We start from the raw sequence: 21,712 nt of genomic DNA, 5'->3' as shown, positions 1-21,712 counted from the left end.
CGAGTTCAAAAGGCCTGAAGACTGATTGAGGAAGGTTAATTTCAAGTAAGAAGTAATAACAGTTGACTTATAAAAGGGTTAATTGACTCGTAAGTCATGCTATTTAAAAACACAGCAGACAGGAAGTGGAATAAAAAAATAAAAGCGCCGGGCAGGAAATGATACAACATACAGAAAACTGTACAATATATAATATAATATATAATATATAATATATAATATATAATATATAATATATATTATATATATATATATATATATATATATATATATATATATATATATATATATATATATATATATATATATATATATATATATATATATATATATATATATATATATAATATATAATATAATATATAATATATAATACATAACACGTGCAAATGAAGAAGACGGAGAAAGTCCTTTTTTCTGAAGACCGTAAAATCAATAACATTCTTGCCTGTTGTGTATTTTTAAAATAATTTAATCAGAATTTATTTTTGCATTTAAGTAAACAAATAAACACAATCTGAAATTGGTTCTATTTTTACTTTATATTTTGTTTCCACTTTATGACTGTGTTGCACTTTTAAATTTCAGTTTGATTTTCTATATTTTTCTATATATTTATATATATATATATATATATATATATATATATATATATATATATATATATATATATATATATATATATATATATATATATGTATATGTATATATATATATATATATAAATATATACATATATATACATATATATATACATACATATATAAACTAAACAGCTAATATACAAAACATTTCTACAACTGCTAACATATTGACATATATTAGTTTATATAAGTTGCAACACATTATTTGTAAAGATGAAATATGTCTTTTATTCATATTATATACGTGTACCTAATGTTTTGACCAGTGAGTTGAATAGTATCATGTATTTATTTTTTCTATAGTCCAAATTTTTTTTTCAATCTTTTTTATAAAAAAATCCTGTACAGTTCTTATAACTATCAACATGTAATGGTCATTGTCTTATATTATTTTATTGATATTAGTGTTTATTATTAGGGCATCAATTTTCAGAGCATTTCTGTCAGACTCCCACAAATTGACAGTTTTTAAGCCAACTTGTGTTTGGTTTTGTTCATCAAATATTAGTGCAAGAAATACTCCACGACCTTGTTCTCGAGTTTCCACACATCAGCACTTTTGCCGGTGGAATCGCAACCGGAGATCTGTTGACCTCAGCAGAAGCGAGACTTGGTCACATGGAGGTGGAAACACCTCATCAACCTCTGATCCAAAACTTTTGAAATGCTTATGAATTCTATTATTAGAGGGAAAAGGTGAGGTCTTACCTGTGGTGAAGCCCCACCTGCGTGCGTGCCGTCACCACGCCTCGCTACATTTCATCCCCCGCCAAAGTGACTTTGGCCCGGTCACGTGACCGTCGTGCTTCATATCTGATTGAAACGCTTGCAGTTTCAAAGCGGGTTTGAGAAGCTGTTAAGACCGGGAGCGTTTCAGTGGCGGTGCAGGTTAGACCGAGGACAGTTCTGTGGATGTCCTCTCAAGGACGGACTGGTTTGGAGTTTTGTGGAGCAAAGTGACTCCTTTTCTTTCCTGGAAGATGTGAGTCAACTTCTCTTGTTCTTGCTCTGCCTCTTTTGTCTGGGATGTGCCTCCTCCTCTGGGTGTAAAATTTTCAGGATGTGCGTCCTCCTCTTGGTATAAAATGTTCTGGGATGTGCCTCCTCCTCTTGGTATAAAACATTCTGGGATGTGCCTCCTTCTCTTGGTATAAAACGTTCTAGGATATGCCTCCTCCTCTTGGTGTAAAACATTCTGGGATGTGCCTCCTCCTCTTGGTATAAAATGTCCTGGGATGTGCCTACTCCTCTTGGTGTAAAACGTTCTGGGATGTGCCTCCTCCTTTTGGTACGAAATGTTCTGGAATATGCCTCCTCCTCTTTGGTATACAACGTTCCGTGATGTGCCTCCTCCTCTTGGTACAACACGTTTAGGGATGGGCTTCTTCCTCTTGGTATAAAATGTTCTGGGATGTGCCTCCTTCTCTTGGTATAAAACGTTCTAGGATATGCCTCTTCCTCTTGGTGTAAAACGTTCTGGGATGTGCCTCCTCCTCTTGGTATAAAATGTCCTGGGATGTGCCCACTCCTCTTGGAGTAAAACGTTCTGGGATGTGCCTCCTCCTTTTGGTACGAAATGTTCTGGAATATGCATCCTCCTCTTTGGTATAAAATGTTCCGTGATGTGCCTCCTCCTCTTGGTACAACACGTTTAGGGATGGGCTTAAAATGTTTGGGATGTGCCTCCTCCTTTTGGTATAAAATGTTGTGGGACTGTGCCTATTCCTCTTGGTATAATATTTTCTGGGATGTGCCTCCTCCTCTTGGTACAAAAAGTCCAGGGATGTGCCTCCTCCCCTGGGTATACAACTTTAATGATGTGCAACCTCCTCTTTGTGTAAAATGTTCTGAGGTGTGCCTCCTCCTCTTGGTATAAAATGTTCTGGGTCTCTGCCTCCTCCTCTTGGTATACAAATGTTCTGGGTCTCTGCCTCCTTCTCTTGATATAAAAATTGTCTGGGATGTGCCTCCTCCTTTTGGTACAAAAGGTTCTGGGATATGCCTCCTCCTCTTGGTATAAAACGTGCTTGGATATGCCTCTCCATCTGGGTAAAAAAAGGTTCTGGGATATCTCTCCTCCTCTTGGTACAAAATGTTCTGGGATGTGCCTCCTCCTCTTGGTACAACACGTTAAGAGATGTTCCTTCTCTTATTAGTACAAAATATTCTGGGATGTACCTCCTCCTCTTGGTATAAAATGTTCTGGGTCTGTGCCTCCTCCTCTTGGTATAAAATGTTCTGAGATGTGCCTCTACCTCTTGGTATAAAATGTTCTGGGGTGTGCTTCCTCCTCTTGGTATAAAACGTTCTGGGTCTCTGCCTCCTCTTCTAAATATAAACATGTTCTGGGATGTGCCTCCTCCTTTTGGTACAAAACGTCCTGGGTATGCCTCTTCCTCTTGGTATAAAACGTGCTTGGATATGCCTCCTCATCTGGGTAAAAAAAAGTTATGGGATGTGCCTCCTCCTCTTGGTATAATAACATCTGGGATATGCCTCCTCCTCTTGGTATACAACATTCTGTGATGTGCGTCCTCCTCTTGGTATACAACATTCTGTGATGTGCGTCCTCCTTTTGTTATAAAACATTATGTGATATTCCTCCTCCTCTTGGTACAAAAAGTTCTGGGATGTGCCTCCTCCTCTTGGTACAACACGTTCTGGGATGTGCCTCCTCCTCTTGGTATAAAATGTTCTGTGATGTTCCTCTTCCTTTTGGTACAAAAAGTTCAGGGATGTGCCTCCTCCTCTTGGTATAAAACGTTCTGGGATGTGCCTCCGCCTCTTGGTATAAAACGTTCTGGGATGTGCCTCCTCCTCTTGGTATAAAACATTCTGGGAGGTGCCGCCTCCTCTTGGTACAAAACGTTCTGGGATGTGCCTCCTCCTCTTGGTATAAAACACTCTGGTATATGCCTCCTCTTCTTGGTATAAAACGTTCAGGGAAGAGCCTCCTCCTCTTGGTATAAAATGGTCTGGGTCTGTGCCTCCTACTCTTGGAATGAAATATTCTGGGATGTGCCTCCTCCTCTTGGTATAAAGCGTTCTGGAATATGCCTTCTCCTCTTTGGTATAAAATGTTCTGGGATGTGCCTCCTCCTCTTTGGTAAAAAATGTTCTGGGTCTGAGCCTCCTCCTCTTGGTATGAAATTTTCTGGGATGTAACTCCTCCTCTTGGTATAAAACGTTCTGGAATATGCCTCCTCCTCTTTGGTGTAAAATGTTCTGGGATGTGCCTCCTCTTCTTGGTATAAAACGTTCTGGAATATGCTTCCTCCTCTTTGGTATAAAATGTTCTGGGATGTGCCTCCTCTTCTTGGTATAAAACGTTCTGGAATATGCCTTCTCCCCTTTGGTATAAAATGTTCTGGGATGTGCCTCCTCCTCTTTGGTATAAAATGTTCTGGGTCTGTGCCTCCTCTTGGTATGAAATTTTCTGGGATGTACCTCCTCCTCTTGGTATAAAACGCTCTGGAATATGACTCTTCCTCTTTGGTGTAAAATGTTCTGGGATGTGCCTCCTCTTCTTGGTATAAAACGTTCTGGAATATGCTTCCTCCTCTTTGGTATAAAATGTTCTGGGATGTGCCTCCTTTTCTTGGTATAAAACGTTCTGGAATATGCCTCCTTTTCTTGGTATAAAACGTTCTGGAATATGCCTTCTCCTCTTTGGTATAAAATGTCCTGGGATGTGCCTCCTCTTCTTTGGTATAAAATGTTCTGGGTCTGTGCCTCCTCCTCTTGGTATGAAATGTTCTGGGATGTACCTCCTTCTCTTGGTACACAACATTCTGGAATAAGCCTCCTCCTCTTTGGTGTAAAATGTTCTGGGATGTGCCTCCTCTTCTTGGTATAAAACGTTCTGGAATATGCTTCCTCCTCTTTGGTATAAAATGTTCTGGGATGTGCCTCCTCTTCTTGGTAAAAAAACATTCTGGAATATGCTTCCTCCTCTTTGGTATAAAATGTTCTGGGATGTGCCTCCCCGTCTTGGTATAAAACGTTCTAGGCATGTGCCTCCTCTGCTTGGTATGAAATGTTCTTGGATGTGCCTCTTCCTCTTGGTATAAAACGTGCTGGAATATGCCTCCTCCTCTTTAGTATAAAATGTTCTGGGATGTGCCTCCTCCTTTTTGGTATAAAATGTTCTGGGTCTGTGCCTCCTCCTCTTGGTATGAAATTTTCTGGGATGTACCTCCTCTTCTTGGTATAAAACGTTCTGGAATATGCCTCCTCCTCTTTGGTGTAAAATGTTCTGGGATGTGCCTCCTCTTCTTGGTATAAACGTTCTGGAATATGCTTCCTCCTCTTTGGTATAAAATGTTCTGGGATGTGCCTCCTTTTCTTGGTATAAAACGTTCTGGAATATGCTTTCTCCTCTTTGGTATAAAATGTTCTGGGATGTGCCTCCTCCTCTTGGTATAAAACGTTCTGGAATATGCTTCCTCCTCTTTGGTATAAAATGTTCTGGGATGTGCCTCCTCTTCTTGGTAAAAAACATTCTGGAATATGCTTCCTCCTCTTTGGTATAAAATGTTCTGGGATGTGCCTCCTCGTCTCGGTATAAAACGTTCTAGGCATGTGCCTCTTCTGCTTGGTATGAAATGTTCTTGGATGTGCCTCTTCCTCTTGGTATAAAACGTTTTGGAATATGCCTCCTCCTCTTTGGTATAAAATGTTCTGGGATGTGCCTCCTCCTTTTTGGTATAAAATGTTCTGGGTCTGTGCCTCCTCCTCTTGGTATGAAATTTTCTGGGATGTACCTCCTCTTCTTGGTATAAAACGTTCTGGAATATGCCTCCTCCTCTTTGGTGTAAAATGTTCTGGGATGTGCCTCCTCTTCTTGGTATAAACGTTCTGGAATATGCTTCCTCCTCTTTGGTATAAAATGTTCTGGGATGTGCCTCCTCTTCTTGGTATAAAACGTTCTGGAATATGCTTTCTCCTCTTTGGCATAAAATGTTCTGGGATGTGCCTCCTCCTCTTGGTATTAAATGTTCTGGGTCTGTGCCTCCTCTTCTTGGTATGAAATGTTCTGGGATGTGCCTCCTCCTCTTGGTATAAAACGTTCTGGAATATGCCTCCTCCTCTTTGGTATAAAATGTTCTGGGATGTGCTTCCTCCTCTTTGGTATAAAATGTTCTGGGTCTGTGCCTCCTCTGCTTGGTATGAAATGTTCTTGGATGAGCCTCTTCCTCTTGGTATAAAACATTCTGTAATATGCCTCCTCCTCTTCGGTATAAAATGTTCTGGGATGTGCCTCCTCCTCTTTGGTATAAAATGTTCTGGGTCTGTGCCTCCTCTTCTTGGTATGAAATGTTCTGGGATGTGCCTCCTCCTCTTGGTATAAAGCGTTCTGGAATATGCCTCATCCTCTTTGGTATAAAATGTTCTGGGATGTGCCTCCTCCTCTTTGGTATAAAATGTTCTGGGTCTGTGCCTCCTCCTCTTGGTATGAAATTTTCTGGGATGTTCCTCCTCCTCTTGGTATAAAACGTTCTGGAATATGCCTCCTCCTCTTTGGTGTAAAATGTTCTGGGATGTGCCTCCTCTTCTTGGTATAAAACGTCCTGGAATATGCTTCCTCCTCTTTGGTATAAAATGTTCTGGGATGTGCCTCCTCTTCTTGGTATAAAACGTTCTGGAATATGCTTACTCCTCTTTGGTATACAATGTTCTGGGATGTGCCTCCTCGTCTTGGTATAAAAAGTTCTAGGCATGTGCCTCCTCTGCTTGGTATGAAATGTTCTTGGATGTGCCTCTTCCTCTTGGTATAAAACATTCTGGAATATGCCTTCTCCTCTTTGTTATAAAATGTTCTGGGATGTGCCTCCTCCTCTTTGGTATAAAATGTTCTGGGTCTGTACCTCCTCCTCTTGGTATGACATTTTCTGGGATGTACCTCCTCCTCTTGGTATAAAACATTCTGGAATATGCCTCCTCCTCTTTGGTGTTAAATGTTCTGGGATGTGCCTCCTCCTCTTGGTATAAAACATTCTGGGATATGCCTTCTCCTCTGGGTATAAAGCGTTCTGGGATATGCCTCCTCCTCTGGGTATAAAGCCTTCTGGGATGTGCCTCCTCTTCTTAGTGTAAAACGTTTGGTGATGTGCCTTCTCCTCTTTGGTATAAAACGTTCCTGGATGTGCCTCCTCATTTTTGTCCCCGCAGCACCGCGCCGGACGTCCATGTCTCCTGCTCTCGCCAGGTCGGCTCCCAGTGAGCTCAACCACTGGTGGACTCAGCTGAAGTTCCGCCTGCAGAACAAGAAAGGATGGAACGAGATGTTGGATGAGACCTTCCTGCTGCAGACCAAGTGGTAAAGAGCAGACCAGGGGTGTGCAGCTTCTGTTGGATGCTGATTGTGTGTACGTGCGTGTGTGTGCATGTGTGTGTGTGTGTGTGTGTGTGTGTGTGTGTGTGTGTGTGTGTGTGTGTGTGTGTCGCAGCACCGACGACATTCCACTGTTCTACGCGGCCAAGAGGAACAGTGTCAGCTGCATCCAGAAGCTCCTCACCTGTTCCTCCACAAACATCTTTGAGAGAGGTTGGTCTCGCTGTTTGACGAGGAAAACACGCTCTTCTTTCACGCAACTAAGACGTCGCCACAGAAATTAATTCGTAGGAAATTAAGAATACAATAAAGACTCTCGACTCCATACCGTATTGAAAGAAGAGAGAATAGTTCACTTGAATTAAAGTCTGAAGAATAAGGACAACAGTAGCAATTTTTTTTTTTTATTCATTTTTATTTATTAAAAAAATGTTTCCATCTTTCTATCTGTCTTTTTAAAAAAACAAAAAAAAATATTAATAATAATTATATATATATATATATATATATATATATATATATATAAAGATAATAATAATAACTCCCCTGAAGAGCAGGGAAACCTGCGAAACAGGCTTGTAGGGATGAAATAACCTCTGTGTTTTTTCCTGACCTAACAAATAAACTAAAATAAATGTAATAAGTGTATCTCCAGGTTTTATGGAACGTGATAATAATTTAACATTGCATCTGAAGGCAAAATAAAAGTGAAAATTACATCTTAGGAATTATATAATAAAAAAATAATAAAATAAACCAAGTTGACTTGCTCTAGCTTGGCCCCCCCAAGAACCACAGCAAGGACCCACAATAAAATACAGCAGCGTAGTAGGCCTAAGTAGTCATTAAAAACATAGCAGCGGTTTTATTTAACAAGAATATTCAATATTTTTGGCCACTGTGACATAACACAAAGTTTGACCAGTCACACTGTGTTTGAATATTTCATTAAGTGATGCTTTGGTGACCACTAGATGGAGCCACAGTTTGAGAATCGCTGGTATAGACCATTTGTACTAGAAGAGGGAGAAAACAATCCTTAATGTATACTCCCAGACGTTTATTATGTTTTGTTTTGTTTGTTATTTAGTTTATATTTCTTTAAAACAAAATACAGTGTATATAAAATACAAAGTTTGGCGCCCTTTCAACTAAGATACTGTATCTTTATATTCTTAATAAGTCTGTTCCCCTTATAACATCTAATATAGAAATAGAAAAAAATAAAAACATGCTCTTCTCCCTCAGGGGCTCTCGGTGAGACGGCGCTCCACGTCGCCGCCATGAGCGACAATCTGGACGCCGCAGTGGCCCTGATGGAGGGAGCCCCCGACCTCGTCAACGAGCCCATGACCTCGGACCTCTTCCACGGTTAGCACGCTTTGAAATCACCACACGCTGTGATCCTCACTTCATTTGCAAAGGCGCCGACCTTGCTTGCCACAGATCTACCATAGACGCAGAGGCACGATGACCCGAAGCCGCTGGTTCCTGACGGTTGATGTCTCTTGGGTTTTCACCAGAACCCTGTTATGAGGTTCCTCCTCGGACGTACTGCAAGTGAAAAAGGGTGTCCCTCAAGGTTCTGTGTTGGGCCCCTTATTATTCACTATTTACATAAATAATCTTGGACAGAATATTCCGAACTCAACTTTCCATTTCTATGCTGATGATACTGTCATATACTGCACAGCACCCACTCTTGCTGAGGCTTTTAAATATCTACAACATGCATTTGACAGAGTACAAGAACAACTTTGCTATCTTCAACTGGTTTTAAATGCAGAGAAAACAAAGTGTATGCTCTTTACCACATCAAAAACTGTAAGATCATCACTGTGTGAGAACATTTTAACAAGAAATGGGCAACAAATTATGTTAGTATCTGCTTTTAAATATTTAGGATTTTTAATTGATGACCACTTGAGTTTTAAGGAGCACATTCAGTATGTTGTAAAAAAACTGAAACTTTTACTGGGATTTTATTATAGAAACAAGTCTTGCTTTTCTTTTACTGTGAAACAGAAATTGGTGGAAACAACCTTTTTACCTGTTATTGACTATGGAGATGTGTTGTACATGAATGCTACTGCTGGTTGTCTCCACAAGCTGGATAGTGTGTACCACGGGGCACTGAGATTCATCACCAACTGCGCTCCCCTTACTCACCATTGTTTGTTATACTCAATGGTTAACTGGACATCTTTATGTGCTCGACGCCTCAATCATTGGTATGTTTTCATCTACAAAACCATTCTGGGTATCACTCCATCTTATCTGTCTTGTCTTTTAACAAAGAAACAAGGAAGTCACAATCTTCGTTCAATTGATGTTCTGCAATTTGTTGTCCCCAAAGTAAGAACTGAACTGGGAAAGAAAGCATTTAGGTTTTCAGCACCGAAGGCTTGGAATAATCTACAATCGAACATTAAACTTCAAACCCTAGTTACGCTGAATGAGTTTAAAGCTTCTGTGAAAGGACTGCAGTCTACCTTGTCTGTATGCACATGTGTCATGTGAGCAAGTTTTAATGTTGTAAATGTGATGTTTTATGTATTTGTTTACTGTTTTTAATGTAACCTTGCTGCTGCCCTCTTGGCCAGGTCTCCCTTTGATCTCAATGGGATTTTACCTGGTTAAATAAAGGCTAATAATAATAAATAATGCCAGACCTGTTTGCAATTGCCGGACCTGTTTGCAATTGGTGGCCCTGCCAGGAACCAAAATTCCAAATGGCATAGTTCTGAATCTATCACGTTTCCACCGCCCCTGCCACGAGGTGTTGCTATGGCTGACCTCCAAGCTGTCTCCTCATGGTTACCATTGGCCTGTACAAGATCCCCTGGTACTTTGTATTTCTAGCTGTCCTGGACATCTGTTTTGTTGTCTGCAGGTAGTTCAACCCCCCTCAGTTGTGGTCCCTCGTCCCTCATCTCGTCCGAACTATATTCCAAAGTCGTCATTGTATAATCTTGTCAGGTGAATCAGGAAGTCGATATCGCGCTCATTCTTGGCATCCAACTTGACGTCCATCCGGATCGACCTCACCCTCTGTTGCTTTGGTTGTTGTTGTTTTTGAGCGATTTGGACCTCTGCACAGGACTCGCTAAGATTGTTTGTTTAAAGTCCTCCACGTAGACGGTAGCAATTCTTAAAGTCAACCCCGGACACTGAGAGCAGCAAGGCTCAGTGGTTGCATATGAAATCAGGGAAGAGTTGCTCTCATCACACGCAATGGAAAGGCGGTTGCACATGCACAAAAGCAACGCTGTGATCCTCCCTTCATTTGCATAGGCGCCGACCTTGCTTGCCGCAGATCTACCACAGACGCAGTGGCACGATGACCAGAAGCTACTGGTTCCTGGGGGTTGACATCTCTTGGTTTTTCACCAGAGCCCTGTTATACCAGACCTGTTTGCCATTGGTGGCCCTACCAGGAACCAAAATTCCAGACGGCATAGCTCTGAAACTATCACGTTGCCACCGCCCCTACTACGGGGTGTTGCTACGGCTGACATCCGAGCTGCCTCTTCATGGTTAATATTGGCCTGTTTTGTTGTCCGCAGGTAGTTCAACCCCCTTCAGTTGTGTTCCTTCGTCCTTTATCTCGTCCGAACTACTGTATATTCCGATGTCGTCACTGTATATTCTTGTCAGGTGAATCAGGAAGTCGATATCTCGCTCATTCTTGGCATACAACTTGTCGTCCATCCGGATCTACCTCACCTTCTGTTGCTTTGGTTGTTGTTTTTGAGTGATTTGGACCTCTGCACAGGACTTGCTAAGATTGTTTGTTTAAAGTCCTCCGCGTAGACGGTAGCAATTCTTAAAGTCAACCCCCGACACTGAGAGCAGCAAGGCTCAGCGGTTGCATACTAAATCAGGGAAGAGTTGCTCTCATCACACGCAATGGAAAGGCGGTTGCACATGCACAAAAGCAACGCTGTGATCATCACTTCATTTGCAAAGGCGCCAACCTTGCTTGCTGCAGATCTACCACAGACGCAGAGGCACGATGACCCGAAGCCGCTGGTTCCTGAGGGTTGACGTCTCTTGGTTTTTCACCAGATTCCTGTTATGCCAGACCTGTTTGCCATTGGTGGCCCTACCAGGAACCAAAATTCCAGACGGCATAGCTCTGAAACTATCACGTTGCCACCGCCCCTACTACGGGGTGTTGCTACGGCTGACCTCTGAGCTGCCTCCTCATGGTTAATATTTGCCTGTTTTGTTGTCCGCAGGTAGTTCAACCCCCTTCAGTTGTGTTCCCTCGTCCCTTATCTCGTCCCAACTACTGTATATTCCGATGTCGTCACTGTATATTCTTGTCAGGTGAATCTTGAAGTCGATATCTCGCTCATTCTTGGCATACAACTTGACGTCCATCCGGATCTACCTCATCCTCTGTTGCTTTGGTTGTTGTTGTTTTTGAGCGATTTGGATCTCTGCACAGGACTCGCTAAGATTGTTTGTTTAAAGTCCTCCACGTAGATGGTAGCAATTCTTAAAGTCAACCCCCGACACTGAGAGGAGCAAGGCTCAGCGGTTGCATATGAAATCAGGGAAGAGTTGCTCTCATCACACGCATTGGAAAAGCGGTTGCACATGAACAAAAGCAACGCTGTGATCCCCACTTCATTTGCAAAGGCACCGACCTTGCTTGCCGCAGATCTACCCCAGAACCAGAGGCACGATGACCAGACGCTACTCGTTCCTGAGGGTTGACGTCTCTTGGTTGTTCACCAGAGCCCTGTTATGCCAGACCTGTTTGCTATTGGTGGCTTTACCAGGAACCAAAATTCCAGACGTCATAGCTGTGGAGCTATCACGTTGCCACCGCCCCTACTATGGGGTGTTGCTACGGCTGACCTCCGAGCTGCCTCCTCATGGTTAATATTGGCCTGTTTTGTTGTCCTCAGGTAGTTCAACCCCCTTCAGTTGTGTTCCCTCGTCCTTTATCTCGTCCGAACTACTGTATATTCTGATGTCGTCACTGTATATTCTTGTCAGGTGAATCAGGAAGTCGATATCTTGCTCATTCTTGGCATACAACTTGACGTCCATCCGGATCTACCTCACCCTCTGTTGCTTTGGTTGTTGTTTTTGAGCGATTTGGACCTCTGCACAGGACTCGCTAAGATTGTCTGTTTAAAGTCCTCCATGTAGACGGTAGCAATTCCTAAGACCTGCAGGAGTGCAGGTCAACCCCAGACACTGAGAGCAGCAAGGCTCAGCGGTTGCATATGACGTCAGGGAAGAGTTGCTCCCATCACACGCAAAGGAAAGGCGGTTGCACATGCGCAAAAGCAACGCTGTGATCCCCACTTCATTTGCAAAGGCGCCAACCTTGCTTGCCGCAGATCTACCACAGACGCAGAGGCACGATGACCCGAAGCCGCTGTTTCCTGAGGGTTGACGTCTCTTGGTTTTTCACCAGAGCCCTGTTATGCCAGACCTGTTTGCCATTGGTGGCCCTACCAGGAACCAAAATTCCAGACGGCATAGCTCTGAAACTATCACGTTGCCACCGCCCCTACTACGGGGTGTTGCTACGGCTGACCTCTGAGCTGCCTCCTCATGGTTAATATTGGCCTGTTTTGTTGTCCGCAGGTAGTTCGAACCCCTTCAGTTGTGTTCCCTCGTCCTTTATCTCGTCCGAACTACTGTATATTCCGATGTCGTCACTGCATATTCTTGTCAGGTGAATCAGGAAGTCGATATCTCGCTCATTCTTGGCATACAACTTGACGTCCATCCGGATCTACCTCACCTTCTGTTGCTTTGGTTGTTGTTTTTGAGCGATTTGGACCTCTGCACAGGACTCGCTATGATTGTCTGTTTAAAGTCCTCCATGTAGACGGTAGCAATTCCTAAGACCTGCAGGAGTGCAGGTCAACCCCCGATACTGAGATCAGCAAGGCTCAGCGGTTGCATATGACGTCAGGGAAAATTGCTCCCATCACACGCAAAGGAAAGGCGGTTGCACATGTGCAAAAGCGACGCTGTTATCCTCACTTAATTTGCAAAAGTGCCAACTTTGCTTGCCACAGATTTACCACTGACGCAGAGGCACGATGACCAGAAGCCGCTGATTCCTGAGGGTTGACGTCTCTTGGGTTTTCACCAAAGCCCTGTTATGCCAGACATGTTTGCAATTGGTGGCCCTACCAGGAACCAAAATTCCAGACGGCATAGCTCTGAAGCTATCCCGTTGCCACATCCCTTACCACGGGGTGTTGCTATGGCTGCCTCCTTATTGTTACCATTGGTCTGTACAAGATCCCCTGGTATTTTTAGCTGTCCTGGACGTCTGTTTTGTTGTCCGCAGGTAGTTCAACCCCCCTCAGTTGTGTTCCCTTGTCCCTTATCTCGTCCGAATTATATTCCAATGTCGTCGCTGTACAATCTTGTCAGGTGAATCAGAAAGTCGATATCTCGCTCATTCTTGGCATACAACTTGACGCCCATCTGGACCTACCTCACCCTCACTCTCCGTTGCTTTGGTTGTTGTTGTTGTTGTTGTTTTTGAGTGATTAGGACCTTTGGACAGGACTCGCTAGGATTATCTGCTTAAAGTCCTTCACGTAGACCAGGGGTGTCAAACTCAAATACAGAGTGGGCCAAAATGTAAAACTGAACAAAGCCGCGGGCCAAGGTTGAACAAATTAACCTTTTAATAGGGACCCAAACAAGTTTTGCATTGAATATTGAACAAGCAAGGCTTATATAACTTTATAGTGACATGCAAAATCCAGTTTCAAATAATAATAATAATAATAATAATAATAATAATAATAATAATAATAATAATAATAAAAAATATCAATGGCATATCAAATACAATTTAAATGAAAATTAAATGCCTCTTTTCTATTTGCAGCCTTCTGAGGTTAATATCAACATTAACTTTTTCCACAGGCTAATAAATTAGAAAATAATATAACAATGAATAAACCAACCATTCAGGACTTTAAACTGCTCAGTTTGCAACACACTGATCTAATCTGATGTGCCCAAGCCAGATACCTGCCATCTTTTCTTGGATGCTAGTTCATTAATGTCGGGGCTCAGGCTTTGAGCTGAGGCAACCTTCATTATCGAACAAAGTTGTTCATCAGTCATTATACCTCGTAGTCCACCCGGACCACAGTCTTGGGGGCGTGCTTTAAAGGCACTGCGTTTATCATCCTCCACGAGCTATTGTCACGTCTGCTTTTCATCCATTCCAACAACGTGCCGGCCCGATCACAAAAAATGTGCGACTTCATCATGCACACACACGTAAATGCAACGCATACTTGGCCAACAGCGATACAGGTTACACTGACAGTGCCCGTATAAATAACTTTAACACTGTTAGAAATATGCGCCACACTGTGAACCCACACCAAACAAGAATGACAAACACATTTCGGGAGAATATCCGCACCGTAACACAACATAAACACAACACGTGCGTCGGTTGAGGCGGGCGGGGTTGGGGGGGCGGGGTTTGGTGGTAGCGGGGGTGTATATTGCAGCCCGGAAGAGTTAGGGCTGCATGGGATTCTGGGTATTTGTTTTGTTGTGTTTATGTTGTGTTACGGTGCGGATATTCTCCCGAAATGTGTTTGTCATTCTTGTTTGGTGTGGGTTCACAGTGTGGCATTCGCTGGACTGGGTGAAAAGCAGACGTGACGATTTTTGGGAGGGGCACTGAAATTTGAGAGTCTCCCAGGAGGGTTGGCAAGTATGAGAATTAGCGGTGAATGCGGTGTTACCGCGGCACCGCCACTGAATATAATCGGCGTGCCAGCTCTAGTGTTAATTTGATATCGCCTCAAGGGCCAAGTGAAATTACACCGCGGGCTAAATTTGGCCCGCGGGCCAGAGTTGGACACCCATGACGTAGACGGTAGCAATTCCTAAGACCTGCGGGAGTGCAAGTCAACCACCGGCACTGAGAGGCGCAAGGCTCAGCGGTTGCATATGATGTCGAGGAAAGTTGCGCCCATTACACGCAGGTGAATCAGGAAGTCGATATCACGCTCGTTCTTGGCATACAGCTCGACGTCATCCATATAGAGGAGGTTGATTTTTGGATTCGATACCTGAAGCCACTCTTAGTTATGATCTGACTGAAAGGGTTTAGGCCTATGCAGAACAGTAGCGGGGACTGAGCATCTCCTTGGAATATGCCAAATGTGATGTTCACCTGTGCAATTGGCTTTGAGTTGGCCTCCAGAGTTGTCTTCCACAGCCTCGCCGAGTTCTTGATGAATGTTCTCAGCCTCCTATTGATGTTATACAGTTCTAAGCACTCCAGTATCCTTGTGTGGCATTGAGTTCTAGACTTTCTTGTAGTCAATCCAGGCAGTACACATTGGTGCTTCTGGTCTTACAGTCTCGGGCGATTGTCCACAACTCGCTGTCGGTCGGCTATAGTTCTGTAATTTGATTGTAATGTTGGACATAGTTCAATTTGTATATTGATTTGTTCTTCAATTGTATTTTTATAGTATTCCTCACAGTTTTTTGTTGTTTTTCTTGAGCCGCATACAGTTCATGTTTATGTTGCATTTTGATCATCGGCTTTGGTTATCAAATAGTCCGCATTTGTGTTGATGATTTCTTGTGTCTTGTTGTCTGTTCAGGTATGACTCCTCTCCACGTGGCCGTGGTCAATCAGAACCTGGATTTGGTTTATCAGCTGATCAGTCGTGGGGCGGACGTGGCGACGCCCAGAGTCACTGGATTGTACTTCAGGAAGAGGATAGGAGGACTTATTTACTGTGGTAAAACACCTATTGGACACAACGCTCATACATGCTATCAAACATTGTATTTGATCAAATTAATTAATATCTTAAAATTGATTTAAATAAACAGTGTCTTTCGTTACCATGGTGATCCCAGATCAACAATTACAGTACATATGTTTGTACTGTTACAATTGTTGTATATTTGATGGTCGTGTGATGAGTGATGAGCCAAGAAGACGCCAAACAAGGACTCGTCGAACAAAAACCTTGATTTGTTTCAGCGAGCCTCGGACTGGAGCTGCAGCTCCAGGAGAACGAATATGGGCCGGGTTACTCTTCTACTGTTTTCTCGGACCACTGTCCTTAAACACCTTTTACACCAAGACAGTTACTCTTTGTTGTTCTAGCCTTGGAGTCGGCCAGTCTGGATAACACCCAGTTTGTTGCTTGGCCAGTCAGCCTATTTCCTGTGATCGGTTTGAGTCGGGTTATCTCGGAGCCCTATCCTCTACTGCTACTTGTGAGAGCTTCCTACCATATGTTGCCAATGTCTTTACTCTTCCTCCTAAACTCCAAATCTACATTCCTGTAGGTTCTCAATTTCCTGGTGGCTCTACTCTCTGGAGCGCTTGTGATGGACCTTAGTAGAATAATCCTCTAAAGGCTTCTATGACCAATTACAAATGCATGCTAGTTCCCCAATCATATAAGAAAATTGTATACGGTATATTTCACCTCGCTAGCATTAGCATCTGTGCTATGTTCATAGCTGTCAATGTCCCTTGGAAACTACTGGTCAATATGTTGCCGTTTTCACCCTCGCATTCCCGTAAATCTGTCATACTTGAACCCGCATTTTAAAAAGCTGACAATGGTGACGATGTTCACGTTCGAGCCACAAAAATCAACAATTGGAGATGAGATCTATTCTTTTTGAGGGAGCCCCATGTGGAGGAACTTTTTCGTTGTAGGCTGGCTCATTGTGTTCTTAGTTTTTACAAGTCATTCATGGGATCAGCGGCCGGTCCGGTGCGGCGTTTGCAGTGATGCCGACCCATCGGTCCGTGGTGGTGAAAAAGGAGCTGAGTCGGAAGGCAAAGCTCCCAATTTACCGGTCAATGTACGTTCCTATCCTAAGGACACGATCACGGGTTCAAGTGGCCGAAATGAGTTTTGTCCGTTGGGTGGCCGGGGCTCTCCCTTAGAGATAGGGCAAGAAGCTCAGTCATTCGGAAGGAGCTCAGAGTAAAACCACTGCTCCTCCACATCGAGAGGAGCCAGAAGAGGTGGTTCGGGCATCTGGTCAGAACCCCCACCTAATTGCTTCTCTGAGGAGGTGTTTTGGGCCTTTCCGACCAGTAGGAGACTCGAGACACGTTGGAAATCAGAATCAGAATCAAAATCATCCATCCATCCATCCATCTTCTTCCGCTTATCCGAGGTCGGGTCGCGGGGGCAGCAGCCTAAGCAGGGAAGCCCAGACTTTCCTCTCCCCAGCCACTTCGTCCAGCTCTTCCCGGGGGATCCCGAGGCGTTCCCAGGCCAGCCGGGAGACAAAGTCTTCCCAACGTGTCCTGGGTCTTCCCCGTGGCCTCTTACCGGTTGGACGTGCCCTAAACACCTCCCTAGGGAGGCGTTCGGGTGGCATCCTGACCAGATGCCCGAACCACCTCATCTGGCTCCTCTCAATGTGGAGGAGCAGCGGCTTTACTTTGAGCTCTCCCCGGATGACAGAGCTTCTCACCCTATCTCTAAGGGAGAGCCCCGCCACCCGACGGAGGAAACTCATTTCGGCCGCTTGTACCCGTGATCTTGTCCTTTCGGTCATAACCCAAAGCTCATGACCATAGGTGAGGATGGGAACGTAGATCGACCGGTAAATTGAGAGCTTTGCCTTCCGGCTCAGCTCCTTCTTCACCACAACGGATCGATACAGCGTCAGCATTACTGAAGATACCGCACCGATCCGCCTGTCGATCTCACGATCCACTCTTCCCCCACTCGTGAACAAGACTCCTAGGTACTTGAACTCCTCCACTTGAGGCAGGGTCTCCTCCCCAACCCGGAGATGGCACTCCACCCTTTTCCGGGCGAGAACCATGGACTCGGACTTGGAGGTGCTGATTCTCATCCCAGTCGCTTCACACTCGGCTGCGAACCGATCCAGCGAGAGCTGAAGATCCTGGCCAGATGAAGCCATCAGGACCACATCATCCGCAAAAAGCAGAGACCTAATCCTGCAGCCACCAAACCGGATCCCCTCAACGCCTTGACTGCGCCTAGAAATTCTGTCCATAAAAGTTATGAACAGAATCGGTGACAAAGGGCAGCCTTGGCGGAGTCCAACCCTCACTGGAAACGTGTCCGACCTACTGCCGGCAATGCGGACCAAGCTCTGACACTGATCGTACAGGGAGCGGACAGCCACAATCAGACAGTCCGACACCCCATACTCTCAGAGCACTCCCCACAGGACCTCCCGAGGGACACGGTCGAATGCCTTCTCCAAGTCCACAAAGCACATGTAGACTGGTTGGGCAAACTCCCATGCACCCTCAAGGACCCTGCCGAGAGTATAGAGCTGGTCCACAGTTCCACGACAAGGACGAAAACCACACTGTTCCTCTTGAATCCGAGGTTCGACTATCCGGCGTAGCCTCCTCTCCAGTACACCTGAATAAACCTTACCGGGAAGGCTGAAATCAGAAAAACTTTAATAATCCCAGAGGGGAAATTAATATTTTCAGCACAATCCCATTCAAGAGCAGACAAACAATACAGCTTCACCACTTTAGTCATAATTTTTGCGCTTCTCTTTGACTTTAGCACCAGACTGTTTGTTTGAAGTCGTCATAACTGCCACAAGTGGTGGAAAGGTGTATTACAACTGAGTACCACTGCGGCCCATACGGACCACAGCTAACAAGGAGATATTTTTCTGGCTCCAATGGGCCCTATGGTAATTAAACACTGGTATTGACCAAATTATGTTAGTACCGATTTACGTAAAATCAAACGATACCATATTTCCATACGTTTGTCGGGCATGACGTCAGGTTCAAGCACTTTCTTTTTGTCACTGTTTATTCTGAATTTTAGAAATAACCTTGTATTTATTTAACGTTGTTATTATTATTTCTTGCTCACTTATTTATTTATGTAATGTTTGTAGGCGAGCACATCCTGGCTTTCGCTGCCTGCACCGGCAACGAGGACATCATCTCCATGATCATCGATGCAGGGGCGAGCACCAGGATCCAGGATTATCGGGGTATGGCCCGTTGAACACTTAAAGTTCACTTGGTTTTTCATGTTTTACTTGAAATTAAATCGTTGCTTACCCCTAAACGTAACCCCGAACCCAGGGGTCGGCAACTGAAAATGTTGAAAGAGCCATATTGGACCAAAAATACAAGAATTAAATCTACAATTGTTAAAATAAAAGCCCTATATAAGTGTTATAATGAACACATAACCCTAACCTTAACCCTAACCTCAACCCCGACCCTAACCCGGTTGTGTTCCCCCCTGGCAGGTAACACGGTCCTTCATATTTTGGTCCTTCAGCCCAACAAAACCATCGCGTGCCAGGCCATGGACCTGATCATGGCCCGTGACACGGAGCTGGACCAGCCGGTGCCTCTCGACATGGTGGACAACTTCAGAGGGGTCACGCCCTTCAAGCTGGCCGCCAAAGAGGGCAACCTGGTGGTGAGTGCGGTTTGGTCGCTGAACTCGCCCGACGCTTCGTCGGCTGAGGTTCTTGTCCGTGTCGCTCAGGCTTTTCAGCACCTGGTGAACAAAAGGCGTTTGGTCCAGTGGAGTCTGGGACCTTTGACCTCTCACCTCTACGACCTCACCGAGATCGACTCGTGGGCCGACAACGTGTCGGTGCTGGAGCTGATCGTGGGAAGCCCGCAGAAAGAGGTGCATTGGCTCGGTCCATCTCAGATAATGGGAGGGGGGGGGTTGCTGTGCATGAATACTGACCTCCTTATTTTGATTAAAATTAAATACAAATTCTGCAAAAAATGGTTTTCTTCATGTTAAAGTGTTTTATATTTATGATGGTCCTGAATTAGTGTTGATCATCAATTTAAATGTATTTTTATTTATTGACTTTACTGAATTTTATTGAGTAGCCCATAAAAATGTTCATAATTTAACATTTGGGGACCCCAAAAAATATATATTTTTTTTGTATTATTATTTTTTTGAAATCTGTCCTTCCTAAACCATTTTCTACCGCTTGTTACTCTCGATGTCTCTTAGTCGCTCAGGCAAATCTTATTGTCTAAAAATGCATTTTCCCATCATTACGCTTGGAATATTTGTATATATATATATATATATATATATATATATATATATATATATATATATATATATATATATATATATATATATATATATATATATATATATATACTAGGACACAGAGAGTAACAAGCGGTAGAAAATGGATTAGAAAGGACAGATTTTTTTTTTTTTTAATATAATATATATATATATATACAGTATATATATATATATATATATATATATATATATATATATATATATATATATATATATATATATATATATATATATAAATATATATATATATATATATATATATATATATATATATATATACTAGGACACAGAGAGTAACAAGCGGTAGAAAATGGATTAGAAAGGACAGATATATATTTTTTTTAATATAATATATATATATATATATATATATATATATATATATATATATATATATATATATATATATATATATATATATATATATATATATATATGTATTATATATATATATATATATATATATATATATATATATATATATATATATATATATATATATATATATATACCGTATTTTCCGCACCATTAGCCGCACCTAAAAACCACAAATTTACTCAAAAGCTGACAGTGCGGCTTTTAACCCGGTGCGCTTTATATATGGATAAATATTAAGATTCATTTTCATAAAGTTTCGGTCTCGCAACTTCGGTAAACAGCCGCCATCTTTTTTCCCGGTAGAATAGGAAGCGCTTCTTCTTCTACGCAAGCAACCGCCAAGGTAAGCACACGCCCCCATAGAACAGGAAGCGCTTCTTCTTCTACTGTAAGCAACCACCCGCCCCGGAAGAAGAAGAAGCGCGCGGTGCATGCTGGGATATGTGACGTTTCATTTCCATTTGTGTGTTTATGTAAAGACCCCAAAATGGGGTCTTTACATTTCATCCCTACAAGCCTGTTTCGCAAAATCGGAAATCCCCTGACGAGCAGGGCAACCTGTGAAATGTGTATATATATATATATATATATATATATATATATATATATATATATATATATATATATATATATATATATATACAGGTAAAAACCAGTAAATTAGAATATTTTGAAAAACTTGATTTATTTCAGTAATTGCATTCAAAAGGTGTAACTTGTACATTATATTTATTCATTGCACACAGACTGATGCATTCAAATGTTTATTTCATTTAATTTTGATGATTTGAAGTGGCAACAAATGAAAATCCAAAATTCCGTGTGTCACAAAATTAGAATATTACTTAAGGCTAATACAAAAAAGGGATTTTTAGAAATGTTGGCCAACTGAAAAGTATGAAAATGAAAAATATGAGCATGTACAATACTCAATACTTGGTTGGAGCTCCTTTTGCCTCAATTACTGCGTTAATGCGGCGTGGCATGGAGTCGATGAGTTTCTGGCACTGCTCAGGTGTTATGAGAGCCCAGGTTGCTCTGATAGTGGCCTTCAACTCTTCTGCGTTTTTGGGTCTGGCATTCTGCATCTTCCTTTTCACAATACCCCACAGATTTTCTATGGGGCTAAGGTCAGGGGAGTTGGCGGGCCAATTTAGAACAGAAATACCATGGTCCGTAAACCAGGCACGGGTAGATTTTGCGCTGTGTGCAGGCGCCAAGTCCTGTTGGAACTTGAAATCTCCATCTCCATAGAG

At 42.9% G+C, this 21,712-nt stretch overlaps 1 protein-coding gene across 1 annotated transcript in view; it reads left to right on the top strand.

Annotated features, from left to right (window-relative positions):
- The first annotated feature begins 1,492 nt into the window (after nt 1–1,492).
- trpv6 (transient receptor potential cation channel, subfamily V, member 6) overlaps nt 1,493–21,712 on the top strand; it is a 46,320-nt gene continuing 26,100 nt past the window's right edge. Inside the window, exons 1-8 of the mRNA XM_061945967.2 lie at nt 1,493–1,626; nt 6,816–6,963; nt 7,094–7,191; nt 8,227–8,349; nt 15,612–15,752; nt 18,892–18,990; nt 19,255–19,430; nt 19,500–19,646. Of these exons, the coding sequence (XP_061801951.1) occupies nt 6,833–6,963; nt 7,094–7,191; nt 8,227–8,349; nt 15,612–15,752; nt 18,892–18,990; nt 19,255–19,430; nt 19,500–19,646 (915 nt within the window). The 5' untranslated portion in view covers nt 1,493–1,626; nt 6,816–6,832. The remainder of the gene's footprint in view (nt 1,627–6,815; nt 6,964–7,093; nt 7,192–8,226; nt 8,350–15,611; nt 15,753–18,891; nt 18,991–19,254; nt 19,431–19,499; nt 19,647–21,712) is intronic.

Source organism: Nerophis lumbriciformis, linkage group LG04, assembly GCF_033978685.3.
Source record: "Nerophis lumbriciformis linkage group LG04, RoL_Nlum_v2.1, whole genome shotgun sequence".
Taxonomy (NCBI): domain Eukaryota; kingdom Metazoa; phylum Chordata; class Actinopteri; order Syngnathiformes; family Syngnathidae; genus Nerophis; species Nerophis lumbriciformis.
The sequence above is the reverse complement of the archived record's forward strand: the minus strand, read 5'-3'. Positions and strand labels throughout refer to the sequence as shown.